This window comes from Gymnoscopelus microlampas, assembly GCF_963454915.1.
Source record: "Gymnoscopelus microlampas genome assembly, chromosome: 11".
Taxonomy (NCBI): Eukaryota; Metazoa; Chordata; class Actinopteri; order Myctophiformes; family Myctophidae; genus Gymnoscopelus; species Gymnoscopelus microlampas.
In genome coordinates, this window is record NC_139948.1 from 38,104,430 (window position 1) to 38,124,992 (window position 20,563).

A 20,563-nucleotide genomic window follows, 5' to 3' on the forward strand; every position below is an offset into this window, starting at 1 on the left:
ACCGGCTCCACGCCCGCCGTCGTTGTTATCCATGACCATATTCGTGCTTTCTCAGTTTCTCCCCACAGTACCTGGCTGCAGACAAGATAGTCTGCATGTACGGTAAGGGGAAGTTAAGGGCCAACGTAATAATCTAGAGGCCTATGCTGGCAAATATGCAAAAATTACAGAAATGTTTGCTACAGGGGTTACAGTATAGCTTCAACATGTACAATAGCCTACCCGACATTGTGCAGCAACAGGTGGAACTTGAAGGAGGAGAGGTGGCTAACCATGGCCACTGCCAGGCGTAGGAACAGGCAGAGGACGTGTGACTGGGAAACCAAGGAGGGACAGAGTGAGCATGTCAGAGCAGAGGGACAGAGTGAGCATGTCAGAGCAGAGGGGCAGAGTGAGCATGTCTGGTAGGCAGTGGTGTAAAGTAACTAAGTACATTTACTCAAGCACTGTACTTAAGTACAATTTTGAGGTACTTTTACTTTACTGGAGTATTTCCAATTGTCTATACGTTTACTTTTACTCCACTACATCTCAGAGCAAAATATTGAACTTTTACTCCACTGCAATTATTTGAAAACTTTAGTTACTAGTTACTTTGCAAATATAAATTATTACAATATAAAACATAAATTAACCACTTTAATTTTTTAGGTATTTTATACCTAGGCTATTTGAAAATAGCCGATCTACAAGCTCACAACGCGTCGCGATGCAACGCGTTGTGAGCTTGTAGATCTGCTATTTTCAAATATTTTAGTACTTTTACTTTTGGTACTTTAAGTACATTTTGATACCAATACTTTTGTACTTTTACTCAAGTAGATTTTGAATTCCTGACTTTTACTTGTAACAGAGTACTTCTACATTGCAGTATTGATACTTTTACTTAAGTAAAACATTTGAGTACTTTTTCCACCACTGCTGGGCCCAAGAACAAATTGAACATGCCAGGTCCAAGGGATAGGGTGAGCATGGCAGCATGCCAGGGCCGAGAAACTGGGTGAGCATACCAGGACCGAAGGACAGAGTGAGCCAAGGCCAAGGGTGAACATGACAGGGCTTTTTTGAGCAGGAGCAGGAGAGCGTAGTTCAAGTGGTAAACATGGAGCTTCATGGAAGCAATATCATTGGGGGAGCCAGGTGTCAATCAATTCTAGTCAACCTACCAGGTTCTGAGAGGGGTGGAACTAAAAAAAAGGAGGAAGGGAGACAAGCTGGGTTAAGCTGGGTTTTCAGTCAGTATTTCTACCATAACCAGTTGACATTAATAAGTACAAGGTGGGCTGTGGCTGCCTGGTCCTCCTAACTCCTCCTAGCCTGGAGGAAAAGAGAGTGTGTTAGACATTTCAACATGTTTTTGAGTGAGTATGGACGCTATCTGAAAACTGTAGTGGACATATACTAGTTAAAGGATAGCACGTTACATTTTTGTGATTCAGGAACCTGCTACCAAAGTATAGATGCTCAGGATTGTCACTGCATACCAGATGCACACAGACAGAGCACCTTAGTAAGCACCATATAAAGCAGGCAAGCACCATAGAAAACAGTTAAGGACCATTAGATAACAGGTAAGCACCATAGTAAGCACCATAGACAGGTAAGCATCACAGTAACCACCATAGAAGACAGGTAAGCACCATATAAAGCATCATAGCACAATAGTAAGCACCATAGATAACAGGTAAGCACCATAGTAAGCTAAGCACCATAAAAAAAAACAGGTAAGCACCATAGTAAGCACCATGTCAAATTAAAAATACTATACTATGTTGTCAAATAAAAAAATTAAAGTCTTACTATACAATCAAAAAATAATTCATACTATGCCATGTTGTTAAATAAAATAAAATAAATTACAAACGCTTTCTAGGTCCAGTACTGTTTGGGCTTATATCACAGACCCTGATAGATCATTTATAATCGATAGTGTATTAGATTATGATTATTGTGTTGTATCACTTTGGATAATTGCATAAAGTATGATGTATTTGCTCAGAAGGGACAGTTCTGTAACTGCTGATATAAGATATCCTTGCTCCCTGGCCCACTCTTTCTTTCCCATGAAAGTTGTGGCTACAGTTTATCCATGATGCCTTAGCCCAGACAACTTTGCCACCAAGGTGCAGAAATACCTGATTGGCACATTTTTCAACCAACCAGGGTCTGACTCAGTTAAAGATTACTCATGAGTGTTCACTAGGGCACTTAAAGGGTGTGCAGGTTCCAACCAGCTGTTGCTCTTGGACACTGAAGCGCAGATCAATGTCAGCACGGATCTCTGTCTCTCTGCTAAGGTCCTGCAGGCCTTCTCACAGTCTCAGTTCTGTGAAGAACATCACCCTGAGCAGGACATGGAAACCTTGCAATATATGGCTCCAGTGGTGTCGGTAAGTTTGCCTTTCAAAAGAAACATTGGCAGAATTGGATGAAAGATGATGGTTTTCAGTTTGGTTGGTGTCCATACAGTATGTCGGTGCATGCTGTGTTAATCATTAATTAGGAAGTCCCTGAGATGTGTCAATACGCCTGTGTTGTTGAGCATGTCTTGTTGCTTGCTCATATACCATCTTGCACTTTTTCTCTTAAAAATAGTTATTACAGGCAATTAATTAATAGATGTTTCTGTTTGTTTTGGACATGGTACAAGGGCTAAAGGCCAGTCCACACCAATGATTCACAACGCAACTCCTTGCAACTACTTGCAACCATTATCCCAAATGGCAGTTGCGAGGAGGATTGGTGTGGACTGGCCTTAAAACGGGTTTGTTGCAAGGAGTTGCATTGGTGTGGACTGGCCTTAAAACAGTTTTGTTGCAAGGAGTTGCATTGGTGTGGACTGACCTTAAGCCTGTGCATGGTGATTATGTCATGTTTCATGTTTGAACGCCTTCACATGTTCTATGTCGTAGTGAAATGTAGGGGGTTGTATTATAAGGCTAAAGTGGAAAAATAATTATTTCCAAATTATTTAATGCCCAGAAAATTACTGTAGAGCTTTTGACGAAAGTATGAATGAGCCAAAATGTGGTAGTCCTGTCACACACGTGGAGCAAGTCAGATTAGTCAATCATTATGGTTTGTCTTCAGTAAATGATTAATTACCTAGTACATACGCCCCGCCCCAAATCCTTACAGAAGCTTTCTAAGAAACATTTTTCTATGAAACATTTTTCTAGGAAAAAAAGAACCAATTTAATGAGTCTTACAAAGTAAATTGTAACACGCCAGGATTGGGCCTTTGAGGCCCAAACCTGGCGTATTTTCAGGTTGAGAGAAATCTGTGAAGTCCTTCCATGTTACGCTAAACCAGTAACCAGTAAACCCTTCCTTGTTCCTTCTTAATTCTTCTTTCTCCTATGTGCAATTTCTTTCCATTTCTTTGCCCACCTCAGATCCCTCCATGTGGACAGTCCTCCTCACATCCCTTCACTAACGACCAGCTATGTACACGGCACCTCGTCCGTCTCCTTGCTTCCACTGACCGTGGGCCAGAGCCTACAGACCACCGCGGAGCGCTGGCCGGACCGTGAGGCCATGGTTTTCCTGCAGGATGGCATTCGGAAAACGTTTGCCCAGTTTCAGCAAGATGTGTGTGTCTCATGGCTCAGTTGCAAATTCAAATTCTATTCTTTTACACACTGTTAAGCTCTACCACATTTAAGGCAATTAAAGGATTGCAGAGCCCACATTCAAGACGTGTGAACCCAACTTCAACATAAATAGAATCAAGTAATTTAGGAGTATAAGTCTAAATACGATACGCAACAAAGAGTTTCTATGATCTTGGCAGGGGTGCCATTTGAATGTACATATTTACAATATAGTGGTCTGGAGATTCCTAGATTCCCCATTCTTATAGAAAGAGTTTTGCAGAGATGATCTTAAATACACCTACAGTACCTGAGAATATTTAGCAAAATCTCTTTGATCTTTTAAATCACTCTTAGAGACTAGTTTTTATTTCATCAATGATGTTATTGTGTCTGTTGCATTATTTATTGTGTGCCTTATATCTTTTGTTATTATTGTACGTACACATGTTTTAACTTCTATGATGTTGCCTGTTTTGCTTAACATTACATTACTTTACAGTCATTTAGCAGACACTTTTATAAAAAGCGACTTACAATAAGTGCATTCAGGAATGAGAGGATCAGCTGGGTGTAACCATCGGGTGTAACCATTGGAATGTATTGTAAATACAATGTGCATTATGGTTATGCAAACATATACTATACAATGTATGGTACTGTATCTGTATGGCATACATAATGATGTAAACTAGTGGCCTCTGTGGACTTTAGCACCTACAGCCATGTGAGTGTCAGTTAGGTATTATACTGAAAAAGATAAATTGAGGTTGCATCTATTCTTCCAGTGATATGATGATATGATCCAGTGATATGATGCATCTTATAAATGATCTAGAATGTGTAATTTGTTATGATATTTGTACTGTTACAGGTTGACAGAGTAGCAGCAGGTCTGCTGGCTCTAGGTCTGAAGAGAGGAGACAGACTGGGAGTATGGGGCCCCAACACCTATGAATGGATTCTTTTCCAGTTTGCCACGGCCAAGGCTGGCATCATAATGGTCAGTTCGGGAGGTTTGGCATATACAGTAGAAGTCATATGCAGTGGTGGAAAAAGTATTATTTATTTTTTACTTAATTAAACGTATCAATACTACGATGCAGAAATACTCTGTTACAAGAACAAGTCTGGTATTCAGAATGTACTTGAGTAAAAGTGCAAAAGTATTGCCATCAAAATGTACTTAAAGTACCAAAAGTAAAAGTACTGATTATGCAGAAAACTTCCATTTCATGTTTTCAAAATGTATGAAATAATTTGAAAATAGCAGATCTACAAGCTTTGCCATTGTCACTTGAAGCCATTGGTCACACATGATCTTTTAATCAAGCAGTGCTTCCCAAATGGTGTGCCATGAGACAAGTCCAGGTGTGCCTTGGGATTTTGTGACAACCACACATTATTATTGTATATTTATAATGTACAAACATTTAGGAATTATTTTTTAATTTAATATATCAGTACTACTCCTTTCCCAATACAGATGCAACTTCTATACCGCCCCAAAATTATATTTTAATCATTTTCAACCTGGTGTCCCTATTTTGGGCATGCCATTATAGGCAGAAGGTTTTAATTTCACATTGTGAGCTTGTAGAACTTGGGCGCAAAAGGTTTGGGAACCACTGCAGTAGGTGTAATAAGTAAACACATTTTTGGTTTGTTGATCTTTAGCCATCATCGTTTGAAGCCAAATTGGTCACACGTTATCTTTTACCGTAGTCTTGCAATGCTTGTTGTCCCTGCAGGTGTCCGTGAACCCAGCCTATCAGCTGAAGGAACTGGAAATTGCCCTGAGAAAGGTGTGTAGTATAATGTGAGGCTAGTGTGTCAGAGAATACGGGGTAAGGGTTATCTCGGTCACGTGACACAAGCACATGCCACTGTTTACCTTTGACTACACTAAATATCTTTGGCCAAAAAAAACTCATCTACAAGCTCACAACACATTGCGTTGTGAGCTTGTGGATCGGCTATTTTTGTCCAATATTCCCCTCAGAATAGGGATGCTAGCTTTCAAGTGGATTAATGGAACTTGATTTGATGTGCACAGGTCCAGTGCAAAGCAGTGGTCTGCCCTACCGAGTTTAAAACACAGAAGTTTTGTGCGATGCTGAGGGAGATCTGTCCAGAGATAGACACAGCTGTCTCAGGAATGTTCACAAGCTCCAGGTACACAGAAAACATTTACAAATCTAACATTAATCTAAAAAAAAAAATCATATCATATTGTGGGCAGTGGTGGAAATTAAAGTACATTTACTCAAGTACCTAATCTTAAGTACAGCCCTGTGACATGATACTGCATCATGGTCAGTATCATGTCATAATCATGTCAGTATCATGTCAGTATTGTGGTCAGTAGGTCAGTGTCATGGTCGTAGAACTTGCCCTAGCCTTGACGACCTTACAGGCTTATGCAAAGGCTAAAATGTAACTTAGATGGCATGTTATGTAGACAGATTCCAGGTCATTGTTGACCTGGCATCCTATATTGTGTATAGTTTCAATGTAGAGGCTGATGATAGGTTCTTGGTTTACTTTTGTATTAGTTTATTATTAGATTACTATTGCTATGCATTTGATGCATTATCTTGTGTTGTCCTTGCTTACTGTAAGTCGCTCTGGATTAAGAGCTTCTGCTAAATGCCTAAATTATAAATTGTAAATTGTATGGTCAGTAGCATGGTCAGTATCATCATGGTCTCTCTCCTGATTGGAAGAAATAATTGGTATCTAACCTAAAAGTGTATTTTCGGTATACTAAAAAGCTGGAGAGGGGGAGACCCCTGTCACTAATTATCACTTACCACCTTTAAGTCAAAAAATAATCTTCCACCACAGATTGTGGGAATTAATTAGTTAAACCTTGGCTTGCACAATGACTGATGGCTTGATCGATCCTTTTTTTCAGTTCTTCTCCTCTTTTTTTTGCCAGGCTACCAGACTTACGCATGGTGATTGTGACAGACAGCAGACAACCAGGGATGCTCCATGTGGAAGACGTAATGCAAGCCGCAGAGAGTCACCACCACAGAGAACTGATGGACCTGCAGAGCAAGCTATCCTGTGATGACCCCATTAACATTCAGTTCACCTCGGTAAGCTTCCGTATCCCATCTCAGTGGTGCACAACACGTTGTATTATTTATGCTGACATTGTATTGTCTTGTAACTTTGTAATGTAATGTAACTTTGCTTCAGAATGCATGATGAGGAAGAGCTCATCAAACATTCTGAAAGCTCAGAAAAATAAATATTAGATTATCAGGGAGTGCTTCTCTGGGTATGCCAACTCTATGTGCTTTGATCCATTTAGCCGTTTATTGAGGCTAGCCAAAAAATACGCAATTACAACCTTGATGAAGTTGTTGAACTTTGGTATTTTACTTCGGGTGGCTCCGACATTAAACAGTAAACCCGAACCAAACCCGCACCCTAACCCTAACCGCACGCGGATGCCACATAGTCGGAGAAAAGGTCTGTCGGATTAACGCATGCCTCCCTTTTACTTCTTAACCACTTACAAATTATGATCTTCTATATTTTGGAAGATTTGCACAAAACAGTGACACCAGGGTTAATGTGGGAAAAAAAACGTAATATTCTTTCTCCATCACTTGTTTTAGGGCACCACAGGAAATCCAAAGGGAGCTACCCTTTCACACCACAATATCGTCAATAACGCCTATTTACTGGGTCTCCGGATGGGTTATGGATGGAGGGTAAGTGCATACGCTGTTGCTCACCAAAAAATAATTTAGTTCAATTATTCTTGAAGAGGATACATAGCTTATTAAAGTCTCCAATGGTATTCTTCCCATCAGCCTCAGGTGCGAGTGTGTGTTCCGGTGCCCATGTATCACTGCTTTGGCTCGGTGCTGGGAGGAATGTGCATGGCATTGCATGGCATCACGCTGGTCTTTCCTTCTGCTGGCTATGACGGGCGTGCCAACCTAGAGGCCATTCAGAATGAAAAGTACAACATGCTCTAACACGACAAATATCTTTAACCACTTTCATCCTGCCGGCACTATTTTGGGCATAACATTCTAGCCAAACGTTTTCAGCTATTTCTGAAATAGGGCTTGAGTGGTTAAACCTAAGTAAATAATACAGCATGAATTCTAATACACTACTAATACACTATGTCTATGTCTCCTACAGGTGTAATATTCTCTATGGCACCCCCACTATGTTTATCGATATGCTGGGCCAGCCGGATTTCCACAAGTTTGACCTGTCATCAGCCCAAGCTGGTAAGAGACCTGAGATAAGATCAACGTGTTGTTTTAGTGAAAGCTTAATCAATATTTTCCAAAATTCCAAATTTGTGATTACTAATTGTGGCGTATGTGATGTTGGGCAATAGGAATCGTGGCGGGTTCCACCTGTCCTCCTGAGGTTGTCAAGAAACTGAGAACCGACATGGATGTGGAAGAGATGATGGTGAGTAACTCCTCTGTCCCTTGCCGTTTCCACTCCTCACCATCTGCTAGTAACATGATACTCACATTGTGTATGATAGTATATTAACCATTTAAGCCCTAGTGTCCCACTTCTGGGCATGTCACAAAAGGCGAACATTCTGCGAAAATAGCAGATCTACAGATCACAACACGTCGCGTAGTCGTTGTGGGCTTGTAGATCGGCTATTTTCTACGAAGATATTTGGTGTGTAGAGGGGAAATAAGGAGCACAACAGGACAGAATATATATCCCCTGGGGACCCACCCCGTACACCACTGATACATACGGTAATGTGTTGTATATCAGATAGGATATGGAACCACAGAGAACAGCCCGGTGACATTCCTGGGATTCCCTTTTGACAATGAGGATCTGAAGGTCAATACTATTGGATGCATCATGAACCACACTGAGGTAGATGTGATTTCACTTCACACGTTTTGTCACACAAACTTCCACTACAATCTGAGAACTGTAAAAAGACGTGACCTCAACACTGTGCTCTGTGTGTGTGTGTGTGTGTGTGTGTGTGTGTGTGTGTGTGTGTGTGTGTGTGTGTGTGTGTGTGTGTGTGTGTGTGTGTGTGTGTGTGTGTGTGTGTGTGTGTGTGTGTGTGTGTGTGTGTGTGTGTGTGTGTGTGTGTGTGTCAACAGGCCAAGGTTGTGGACCCTTCCACAGGGGACATAGTCCCACTGGGGGTCCATGGAGAGCTGATGATCAGGGGCTATTGTGTGATGCTGGAGTACTGGGACGAGCCAGAGAAAACCAGGGAGGTCCTCTCCAGAGACCGCTGGTACAGGACAGGGTAAGACACTTTACTGATGTCTAAAGATTAAAACAGTGAGCAGGCAGATGATATGGATAACTAAATAGTCTGTACACTGTAAACGTTACACCGTAAACTCCTGAGCGTTAATTTAACGAGTTACACTCTTTTTTTTTGGGTACACAGACAGCTTTGTCATCATAAAATACAATGTATGTTGAGACTATTTCAAGTTCAACACATATGGAATCATATAAACCCTTTACATACTGTATAAATGCATACACACATCTAGTGTATATTTGCTCTTGTCCATGCATTCATTCATTTTACAATCCTATTCTATTTTTCAGTTCTCAGTGATGACCAACATTTAAAAAAAAGTGTATGACATTACACACTTTTTAAAATTTGTTTTGAATTGTGTTTTTAAATTAACACTCAGGATTTTGCAGTGTACTGAATATTATTATGCAAGAGAGAGAGGGGAAACGGGGCCCCCATGAAGGTTGACTGTGAGTTCTGTGCCTCTGTCTGTACACAGTGATATTGGTCAGTATCAGGTCAGTGTCATGGTCGTAGAACTTGCCCTAGCCTTGGCGACCTTACAGGCTTATGCAAAGGCTAAAATGTAACTTAGATGGCATGTTATGTAGACAGATTCCAGGTCATTGTTGACCTGGCATCCTATATTGTGTATAGTTTCAATGTAGAGGCTGATGATAGGTTCTTGGTTTACTTTTGTATTAGTTTATTATTAGATTCTTGGTTTACTTATGTATTACTTTTTAATTAGATTACTATTTCTATGCATTTGATGCATTATCTTGTGTTGTCCTTGCTTACTGTAAGTCGCTCTGAATTAAGAGCGTGAGCGTCTGCTAAATGCCTAAATTATAAATTGTAAATTGTATGGTCAGTATCATGGTCAGTATCATGTCAGTCAGTGTCATGATCAGTAGCATGGTCTCTCTCCTGATTGGAAGAAATAATTGGTATCTAACCTAAAAGTGTATTTTGCCAGAACATTTAAAAAAAAATGTATGACATTACGCACTTTTTTAAATTGTTTTTAATTGTGTTTTTAAATTAACACTCAGGATTTTGCAGTGTACTGAATATTATTATGCAAGAGAGAGAGGGGAAACAGGGGCCACATGAAGGTTGACTGTGAGTTCTGTGCCTCTGTCTGTACACAGTGATATTGCCAGTTTGAACGGTTTGGGATACTGCCGGATCGAAGGACGCATAAAGGACATGATCATCAGAGGGGGAGAGAACATTTATCCTGCTGAAATAGAGCAATTTCTACACACTCATCCCAAAGTACAAGAGGCACAGGTGAGACTGATAACCACTAGAGGGCATCAAAGAGTCTGTGTGGTGAAGGCTCTCCATACCTAATTCAAAATATTGTCAAAACGTCTTTAATTGTAGTACACTGCCTAAAATATGTATGGATGTATTTCCTATGGACCATCAAAGTTGGTGGTAGATTTGGGCTGTGGACATTAATTCATCAATTTTACTCATACTATGTCAGTTGTCACTGAAAGGTAATTACGTAATCAGCCACGCTATAAGCGTGATAATGCAATTTGAGCAGGGTCAGTTATAAGAACATTATTTGATTCGATTATTTTCTCATAACAGACATGCTGCCAGACTTAACATTAGGCACTATTAGTAGTAACATTTAGGCATGCGTTTAGAGGGCAGTCCTGGATGGATAGTATCTTTTACCAAAGCCAACTGAGGACAACTGAATTTCCACTACCTTTATCCAATTGCACTGCCACTGAAACATTCATTTGGTTTCCTACATTATCCGCCTTTAATGCTGCTGCTTTAAATATTTCCTGAGCAACGAAGATATGACATCCGCATGAACGGCTGTTAATCTCTCTAAAGAAATACATTCTTGGCTGTTTCTCTGCCTGTGTACTCCTAGGTGATTGGGCTGAAAGATGAGAGGCTGGGAGAGCAGGTGTGTGCTTGCATCAAGTTAAAGGCGGGCCAAGCCTCCAATGAAGAAGAGATACAAGCTTTCTGCAAGGGCCAGGTATGAGGAGGAGACAGGTAGCACCACTGGTGTGTTCTACCGTGCTACGCTATATACGTAGTGTGACCAGCAGAAACATTTCTTAGCCAAGCTTAGCCATCCAAAAACCGTCTGAGAAAGTGTATCTGATACGCAGGAGGAGGAGCTGGTGGCAGCAAGAATGTAGACTTCAGTTCAAATAGCCTTTTTCATGTGATAATGTGATATCTGAGGTGAAGGCTAATCTGTGACAAATGACTATTGTCTTGAGGTGACCGTTGGAGTTTTTAAGTAATTCCTGCATTAACTACTTAACAATAGAATGGTTATTTCATTCGGCGACTACGCACGCATGTGCGTGTGGGAATAATTATAGTATGCCCTTGGAAAAAACCTAGAACACGCCACTGGGTAGTACCATTGCTACATGCTCACTTCATTTACACCAGCAGTGGAGTTGCTGAGAATGCGACGAGGTTCAATGCAAAGTCTATGGAGGCGAGCGACCGCCGTGTTCCCCACTGTGGCAGGTGGGGAAAGCATGAAGCCAGTTAAAGCATAAAGCCATAAAGTTGAGAAAATTTCAATTTGACGCTTCAAGAAAGTGCATCGAGCCAATCGGAAGCGAGCTATGCTCTGAAGTAAGCGTGGTGTTGGCATATACTGATATACACTCAACACCACAGAAAGCCTACTGTAAAGAAGTTGCAAATATTGATAACAAAGTTTTGAACTAGCAGTTGTAGGTGTGAAATTACTCATGACTGAGAAACTACATGGCTTTCTTATCTCTTATCTTATCTATTTCTTATCTAAAATGTATAAATCCTTTACAAACGAGATGCCAGAGATGAGCATCAAGTGTCTGTACTTGTCCTCACACAGCCTGTCAGCTCCCCAGCAGATTTGATCTGCTTGGGACACCGGAGCTCTGGCTGGGGCACAACAACTGGCTTATTTATGAGGGTGTCACTCATACAGTGTTAATTTTGTCGACTAAATCTCTGACGAAAATCTTTTGTTGACTACCTTTTTGCACTGACAAAAACGAAATAAAAATTAAGCTATGATGTCTACAACTATAAAGACTAAATATATTGACAATTTCATCAACAAATAAAAAGTAGACTAAAATGTTAGGGAGGGACTAGTGGAGAAGAGATCCAGGAGAACTAAAAGACAAGTCATTTTTTGTTTGGGTGCGCTCTGAAAATAGCAGATCTACAAGCTCAGCTAGATCGGCTATTTCCAGCATGCAACCAAGTGTAAAATCTACCATTATGACGCCATCAAAGCCCGCCATGTGCATTTAGTCGACTAAAATCATATATTTAGTCGACTAAAACTAGACTAAAACAAACTTTTCAGATCAATAAAATATGACTAAAACTAAATGAAACTTTATTCAAAAGACTGACTAAATGAAATCAAACTTTGCTGTCAAAATTAACACTGGTGTCACTCATACCTCATACAACATGTCCTATTTATTGCATTTTGTGAATGTTCACGCTACAGACATTTTGCTCACAGTTGCTGTGTGAAATACAGCATAGAAAGCGTCGTTAAGTGTGAACCTACTGAAATGTTTTTTTCCCCCCCAGATTTCTCACTTCAAGATCCCACGTCACGTAGTGTTTGTAGATGGCTATCCTCTTACCGTCTCTGGAAAGGTATATGACACTTTCAGTGTTGTCACACTAAAGGGTATCTTAGGTAGACCTAAACCATTGCAAATGAACAAACCTGCTAAACTCGAGGGTTTCTTTTACTGTTTCTTATAGATCCAGAAGAACAAACTACGTGAAGCCATTGAGAAGCAACTGGGGCTGTAATGTGTACACCCTGGTAGGTTTTGCCTGTGTGTGTACTGTATGTGTGTGCAGTGCTATGTGTCTCCAGAAGGAGAACTGAACTGCAAGTGAAATACAGTTCAATTTCATGAATGTGCTGACTCCATTGACAGCAAGACATTGAATCCTGCATTATTCTTTGAATCTTAATCTAGGCTACTATTATTCAGTGGTGGATGTACATTTACTCAAGTACAGTTTTGAGGTATTTTTACTTTTTTAGAGTATTTCCAATTGTCAGTACTTTTACTCCACTACATCTCAGAGGCAAATATTGTACTTTTACTCAACTACAATTATTTTAACAACTTTAGTTACTAGTTACTTTGTAGATTTTGATTATTATTACAAAACATATATTAACCACTTCAGCCCTATATACATTTCGGCCATTTGAAAATAGTTGATCTACAAGCTCACAATGCGTCGCTTCGCGACGCATTGTGAGCTTGTAGATCTGCATTAAACAGATCTGAATTAAACATTTTATACATTTGAAAACTTGTGAAATGGGACATTCTGCATAATGAGTACTTTGACTTTTGGTACTTTAAGTACTTTTACTCAATTATTTTTTGTCAATTTTGAATTCAAGGCTTTTACTTGTAACAGAATATATCTACATAGCAGTATTGATACTCTTACTTAAAGGGATAGTTCACCCCCCAAATGCCTTTTTTCTATCGATTAGTCACCCCATGGAGACTTGAATTCATGGATGTTTTTTATTTTTGTCGCATTCCTAAGCCAATAATTTGATGACCGACAGTGGTTCCGTTAATCCAGTGCCTTGTTCTTCAAGTTTTTCCACAGTTAATAAAGAGCTGGAGAGACAAGGAGACTCCTAATACTGAACAAACACTCTATAGCAATGAGTACTATCAGAATATAGAGCTATTTAACACTTATTTTAACCAAAGCAAATCATTTACCCTACCTTTAACACTATAGTTCATATTGTTGTTAGAGTTTGCAATATTTTTTTTTACCACACAGGCAAATCCAGGTTACACCTCATTCCTGTGATTTAGAATGAGATAAAATAGACCTCCACCTTTGCAGGCTACTCTACTGTACCAACAAGCTGCATTATGTGCAGTGGTGGAAAAAGTACTCAAATTTTAAAGTTATTTGACTTGCTAATACTGCCTCATAATGTCATTGATTCCATGTGATGCCGTCACACTGTAATTTTTCTCCACAAATATTATGTTCATATAAGTAACCTGCAACAATTGTAAATTCCGACCATTTAGTCCATCCACTCCTACTGTGATATAGGCTGGTCTAGCAAAGGGAGACATGGCTGAAATGATTGCCAACTGCCAAGCCCTATGGATGTTGCCTTTGAACTTCAGGACCATGACACCAGTGTACCGCTATCCTCAGTGGAGAGTGAGATCTTTGTGTTTGTGGAGACCATGCATCACAACAAGGTCTTCAAAGGCCTAAACAGTGCTTTCTGTGATGTGATTCTCTGTTGTGGGGTAAAGGAGTTCCCCGATCATTGTAATGTACTGGCCTCCATTAGCTCTTACTTTGAGGTAAATGCACACATTTATAATAATAATAAAAAACTTTATTTGTATAGTACCTTTCATCACATGAAATGCAGCTCAAAGTGCTTTACAGAGCAAGAATATAATTGCAATTACAACTAATTTAACAATAAAGAAAAAAAGAGAAGCAAAAGCATAAAACATTAAAATAATAGCAAAAGGACCTGGTGTTGTTATGGGAATAACATGCGATTCTTTTTTGTCTTTCACATGAACTGAATCATGCAATATCGAAACAATTAATTGTTGACAGAGTGTAAATAATTAGAAACGCCTAAATAATTTGAAACACACATTCTATAACTTTGGACCATAACAAAGTCACATACAGTACAAATGCGTCGCATTACAACATGTTTATATAACTACAGTGCAATATCAATACGTCTTTTGTTGGCAGTAGCCACTCATCTGTGTGAACATAACAAAAACAATTCAGCCTTATAGCCTTTTTTCACATGTATGTACTGCATTGCTATTATATTTACAGTCTAATAAGTCCAGAGCTCGATGAATGTTAGGGACAAAAAAAAAAGTCACTACCATTCAACTTTAAATTGCCTGAAACGTACTCCTAACAGGTTTTTGGGGGAAAAAAAATTACTAAGTCCAGAGCTCGATGAATGTTAGGGACCAAAAAAAAAGTCACTACCAATCAACTTTAAATTGCCTGAAACGTACTCCTAACAGGTTTTTGGGGGATTTTTTTTTCTTTTCGTTTCGGTAGTGTCACTACCGAAACGGAAAAAAATGTACTAAGTCCAGAGCTCGATGAATGTTAGGGACCAAAAAAAAGTCACTACCAATCAACTTTAAATTGCCTGAAACGTACTCCTAACAGGTTTTTGGGGGAACATTTTTTTTTTTTCGTTTCGGTAGTGTCACTACCGAAACGGAAAAAAAATTACTAAGTCCAGAGCTCGATGAATGTTAGGGACCAAAAAAAAAGTCACTACCATTCAACTTTAAATTGCCTGAAACGTACTCCTAACAGGTTTTTGGGGGAACAATTTTTTTTTTCGTTTCGGTAGTGTCAGAATCAGAATCAGAATCAGAATCGTCACTACCGAAACGGAAAAAAATTTACTAAGTCCAGAGCTCGATGAATGTTTGTGACCAAAAAAAAAGTCACTACCAATCAACTTTAAATTGCCTGAAACGTACTCCTAACAGGTTTTTTGGGGATTTTTTTTTTTTTGTTTCGGTAGTGTCACTACCGAAACGGAAAAAAATGTACTAAGTCCAGAGCTCGATGAATGTTAGGGACCAAAAAAAAAGTCACTACCAATCAACTTTAAATTGCCTGAAACGTACTCCTAACAGGTTTTTCGGGGAACAATTTTTTTCCCGTTTCGGTAGTGTCACTACCGAAACGGAAAAAAAATGACTAAGTCCAGAGCTCGATGAATGTTAGGGACCAAAAAAAAAGTCACTACCAATCAACTTTAAATTGCCTGAAACTTACTCCTAACAGGTTTTTGGGGGATTTTTTTTTCTTTTTTTTTCGGTAGTGTCACTACCGAAACGGAAAAAAATGTATTAAGTCCAGAGCTCGATGAATGTTAGGGACCAAAAAAAAAGTCACTACCAATCAACTTTAAATTGCCTGAAACGTACTCCTAACAGGTTTTTGGGGGAACATTTTTTTTTTCGTTTCGGTAGTGTCACTACCGAAACGGAAAAAAAATGACTACGTCCAGAGCTCGATGAATGTTAGGGACCAAAAAAAAAGTCACTACCAATCAACTTTAAATTGCCTGAAACGTACAGTACTCCTAACAGGTTTTTGGGGGATTTTTTTTTCTTTTCGTTTCGGTAGTGTCACTACCGAAACGGAAAAAAATGTACTAAGTCCAGAGCTCGATGAATGTTAGGGACCAAAAAAAAGTCACTACCAATCAACTTTAAATTGCCTGAAACGTACTCCTAACAGGTTTTTGGGGGAACATTTTTTTTTTCGTTTCGGTAGTGTCACTACCGAAACGGAGAAAAATTTACTAAGTCCAGAGCTCGATGAATGTTAGGGACCAAAAAAAAAGTCACTACCAATCAACTTTAAATTGCCTGAAACGTACTCCCAACAGGTTTTTGGGGGATTTTTTTTTTTTTTCGTTTCGGTAGTGTCACTACCGAAACGGAAAAAAAATTACTAAGTCCAGAGCTCGATGAATGTTAGGGACCAAAAAAAAAGTCACTACCAATCAACTTTAAATTGCCTGAAGCGTACTCCTAACAGGTTTTTGGGGGATTTTTTTTTTTTTCGTTTCGGTAGTGTCACTACCGAAACGGAAAAAAATGTACTAAGTCCAGAGCTCGATGAATGTTAGGGACCAAAAAAAAAGTCACTACCAATCAACTTTGAATTGCCTGAAACGTACTCCTAGCAGGTTTTTCGGGGAACATTTTTTTTTTCGTTTCGGTAGTGTCACTACCGAAACGGAAAAAAAATGACTACGTCCAGAGCTCGATGAATGTTAGAGACCAAAAAAAAAGTCACTACCAATCAACTTTAAATTGCCTGAAACGTACAGTACTCCTAACAGGTTTTTGGGGGATTTTTTTTTCTTTTCGTTTCGGTAGTGTCACTACCGAAACGGAAAAAAATGTACTAAGTCCAGAGCTCGATGAATGTTAGGGACCAAAAAAAAGTCACTACCAATCAACTTTAAATTGCCTGAAACGTACTCCTAACAGGTTTTTGGGGGAACATTTTTTTTTTCGTTTCGGTAGTGTCACTACCGAAACGGAGAAAAATGTACTAAGTCCAGAGCTCGATGAATGTTAGGGACCAAAAAAAAAGTCACTACCAATCAACTTTAAATTGCCTGAAACGTACTCCTAACAGGTTTTTGGGGGATTTTTTTTTTTTTCGTTTCGGTAGTGTCACTACCGAAACGGAAAAAAATTTACTAAGTCCAGAGCTCGATGAATGTTAGGGACCAAAAAAAAAGTCACTACCAATCAACTTTAAATTGCCTGAAACGTACTCCTAACAGGTTTTTGGGGGATTTTTTTTTCTTTTTCGTTTCGGTAGTGTCACTACCGAAACGGAAAAAAATGTACTAAGTCCAGAGCTCGATGAATGTTAGGGACCCAAAAAAAAGTCACTACCAATCAACTTTAAATTGCCTGAAGCGTACTCCTAACAGGTTTTTGGGGGATTTTTTTTTTTTCCGTTTCGGTAGTGTCACTACCGAAACGGAAAAAAATGTACTAAGTCCAGAGCTCGATGAATGTTAGGGACCAAAAAAAAAGTCACTACCAATCAACTTTAAATTGCCTGAAACGTACTCCTAGCAGGTTTTTCGGGGAACAATTTGTTTTTCGTTTCGGTAGTGTCACTACCGAAACGGAAAAAAAATTACTAAGTCCAGAGCTCGATGAATATTAGGGACCAAAAAAAAAGTCACTACCAATCAACTTTAAATTGCCTGAAACGTACTCCTAACAGGTTTTTGGGGGAACATTTTTTTTTTCGTTTCGGTAGTGTCACTACCGAAACGGAAAAAATGTACTAAGTCCAGAGCTCGATGAATGTTAGGGACCCAAAAAAAGTCACTACCAATCAACTTTAAATTGCCTGAAACGTACTCCTAACAGGGTTTTTGGGGATTTTTTTTTCTTTTTCGTTTCGGTAGTGTCACTACCGAAACGGAAAAAAAATGACTAAGTCCAGAGCTCGATGAATGTTAGGGACAAAAAAAAAAGTCACTACCAATCAACTTTAAATTGCCTGAAACGTACAGTACTCCTAACAGGTTTTTGGGGGATTTTTTTTTCTTTTCGTTTCGGTAGTGTCACTACCGAAACGGAAAAAAATGTACTAAGTCCAGAGCTCGATGAATGTTAGGGACCAAAAAAAAGTCACTACCAATCAACTTTAAATCGCCTGAAACGTACTCCTAACAGGTTTTTGGGGGAACATTATTTTTTTTCGTTTCGGTAGTGTCACTACCGAAACGGAGAAAAATTTACTAAGTCCAGAGCTCGATGAATGTTAGGGATCAAAAAAAAAGTCACTACCAATCAACTTTAAATTGCCTGAAACGTACTCCCAACAGGTTTTTGGGGGATTTTTTTTTTTTTTTCGTTTCGGTAGTGTCACTACCGAAACGGAAAAAAAATTACTAAGTCCAGAGCTCGATGAATGTTAGGGACCAAAAAAAAAGTCACTACCAATCAACTTTAAATTGCCTGAAGCGTACTCCTAACAGGTTTTTGGGGGATTTTTTTTTTTTCCGTTTCGGTAGTGTCACTACCGAAACGGAAAAAAATGTACTAAGTCCAGAGCTCGATGAATGTTAGGGACCAAAAAAAAAGTCACTACCAATCAACTTTGAATTGCCTGAAACGTACTCCTAGCAGGTTTTTCGGGGAACATTTTTTTTTTCGTTTCGGTAGTGTCACTACCGAAACGGAAAAAAAATGACTACGTCCAGAGCTCGATGAATGTTAGAGACCAAAAAAAAAGTCACTACCAATCAACTTTAAATTGCCTGAAACGTACAGTACTCCTAACAGGTTTTTGGGGGATTTTTTTTTCTTTTCGTTTCGGTAGTGTCACTACCGAAACGGAAAAAAATGTACTAAGTCCAGAGCTCGATGAATGTTAGGGACCAAAAAAAAAGTCACTACCAATCAACTTTAAATTGCCTGAAACGTACTCCCAACAGGTTTTTGGGGGATTTTTTGTTTTTTTTGTTTCGGTAGTGTCACTACCGAAACGGAAAAAAAATTACTAAGTCCAGAGCTCGATGAATGTTAGGGACCCAAAAAAAAGTCACTACCAATCAACTTTAAATTGCCTGAAGCGTACTCCTAACAGGTTTTTGGGGGATTTTTTTTTTTTTCGTTTCGGTAGTGTCACTACCGAAACGGAAAAAAATGTACTAAGTCCAGAGCTCGATGAATGTTAGGGACCAAAAAAAAAGTCACTACCAATCAACTTTAAATTGCCTGAAACGTACTCCTAGCAGGTTTTTCGGGGAACAATTTTTTTTTCGTTTCGGTAGTGTCACTACCGAAACGGAAAAAAATGTACTAAGTCCAGAGCTCGATGAATGTTAGGGACCAAAAAAAAAGTCACTACCAATCAACTTTAAATTGCCTGAAACGTACTCCTAACAGGTTTTTGGGGGATTTTTTTTTCTTTTCGTTTCGGTAGTGTCACTACCGAAACGGAAAAAAATGTACTAATTCCAGAGCTCGATGAATGTTAGGGACCAAAAAAAAGTCACTACCAATCAACTTTAAATTGCCTGAAACGTACTCCTAACAGGTTTTTGGGGGAACATTTTTTTTTTTTCGTTTCGGTAGTGTCACTACCGAAACGGAAAAAAAATTACTAAGTCCAGAGCTCGATGAATGTTAGGGACCAAAAAAAAAGTCACTACCATTCAACTTTAAATTGCCTGAAACGTACTCCTAACAGGTTTTTGGGGGAACAATTTTTTTTTTCGTTTCGGTAGTGTCAGAATCAGAATCAGAATCAGAATCGTCACTACCGAAACGGAAAAAAATTTACTAAGTCCAGAGCTCGATGAATGTTTGTGACCAAAAAAAAAGTCACTACCAATCAACTTTAAATTGCCTGAAACGTACTCCTAACAGGTTTTTTGGGGATTTTTTTTTTTTTGTTTCGGTAGTGTCACTACCGAAACGGAAAAAAATGTACTAAGTCCAGAGCTCGATGAATGTTAGGGACCAAAAAAAAAGTCACTACCAATCAACTTTAAATTGCCTGAAACGTACTCCTAGGAACGGAAAAAAAATGACTAAGTCCAGAGCTCGATGAATGTTAGGGACCAAAAAAAAAGTCACTACCAATCAACTTTAAATTGCCTGAAACTTACTCCTAACAGGTTTTTGGGGGATTTTTTTTTCTTTTTTTTTCGGTAGTGTCACTACCGAAACGGAAAAAAATGTATTAAGTCCAGAGCTCGATGAATGTTAGGGACCAAAAAAAAAGTCACTACCAATCAACTTTAAATTGCCTGAAACGTACTCCTAACAGGTTTTTGGGGGATTTTTTTTTCTTTTCGTTTCGGTAGTGTCACTACCGAAACGGAAAAAAATGTACTAAGTCCAGAGCTCGATGAATGTTAGGGACCAAAAAAAAAGTCACTACCAATCAACTTTAAATTGCCTGAAACGTACTCCTAACAGGTTTTTTGGGGATTTTTTTTTTTTTGTTTCGGTAGTGTCACTACCGAAACGGAAAAAAATGTACTAAGTCCAGAGCTCGATGAATGTTAGGGACCAAAAAAAAAGTCACTACC

At 39.1% G+C, this 20,563-nt stretch overlaps 1 protein-coding gene across 1 annotated transcript; it reads left to right on the forward strand.

The window, feature by feature from the left end:
* Positions 1-273: 273 nt before the first annotated feature.
* LOC311054736 (medium-chain acyl-CoA ligase ACSF2, mitochondrial-like) lies at positions 274-12,708 on the forward strand (the record flags this gene model as incomplete). The annotated part of the gene is made up of 17 exons (XM_084070741.1): positions 274-337; positions 2,224-2,386; positions 3,396-3,591; positions 4,468-4,596; positions 5,345-5,398; positions 5,650-5,768; positions 6,535-6,697; positions 7,226-7,321; positions 7,424-7,575; positions 7,764-7,855; positions 7,969-8,045; positions 8,373-8,480; positions 8,720-8,871; positions 10,032-10,173; positions 10,784-10,894; positions 12,478-12,546; positions 12,658-12,708. 17 exons carry the CDS (start codon positions 274-276, stop codon positions 12,706-12,708), a joined length of 1,938 nt encoding a protein of 645 aa, XP_083926867.1.
* Between the last annotated feature and the right edge of the window lie 7,855 nt (positions 12,709-20,563).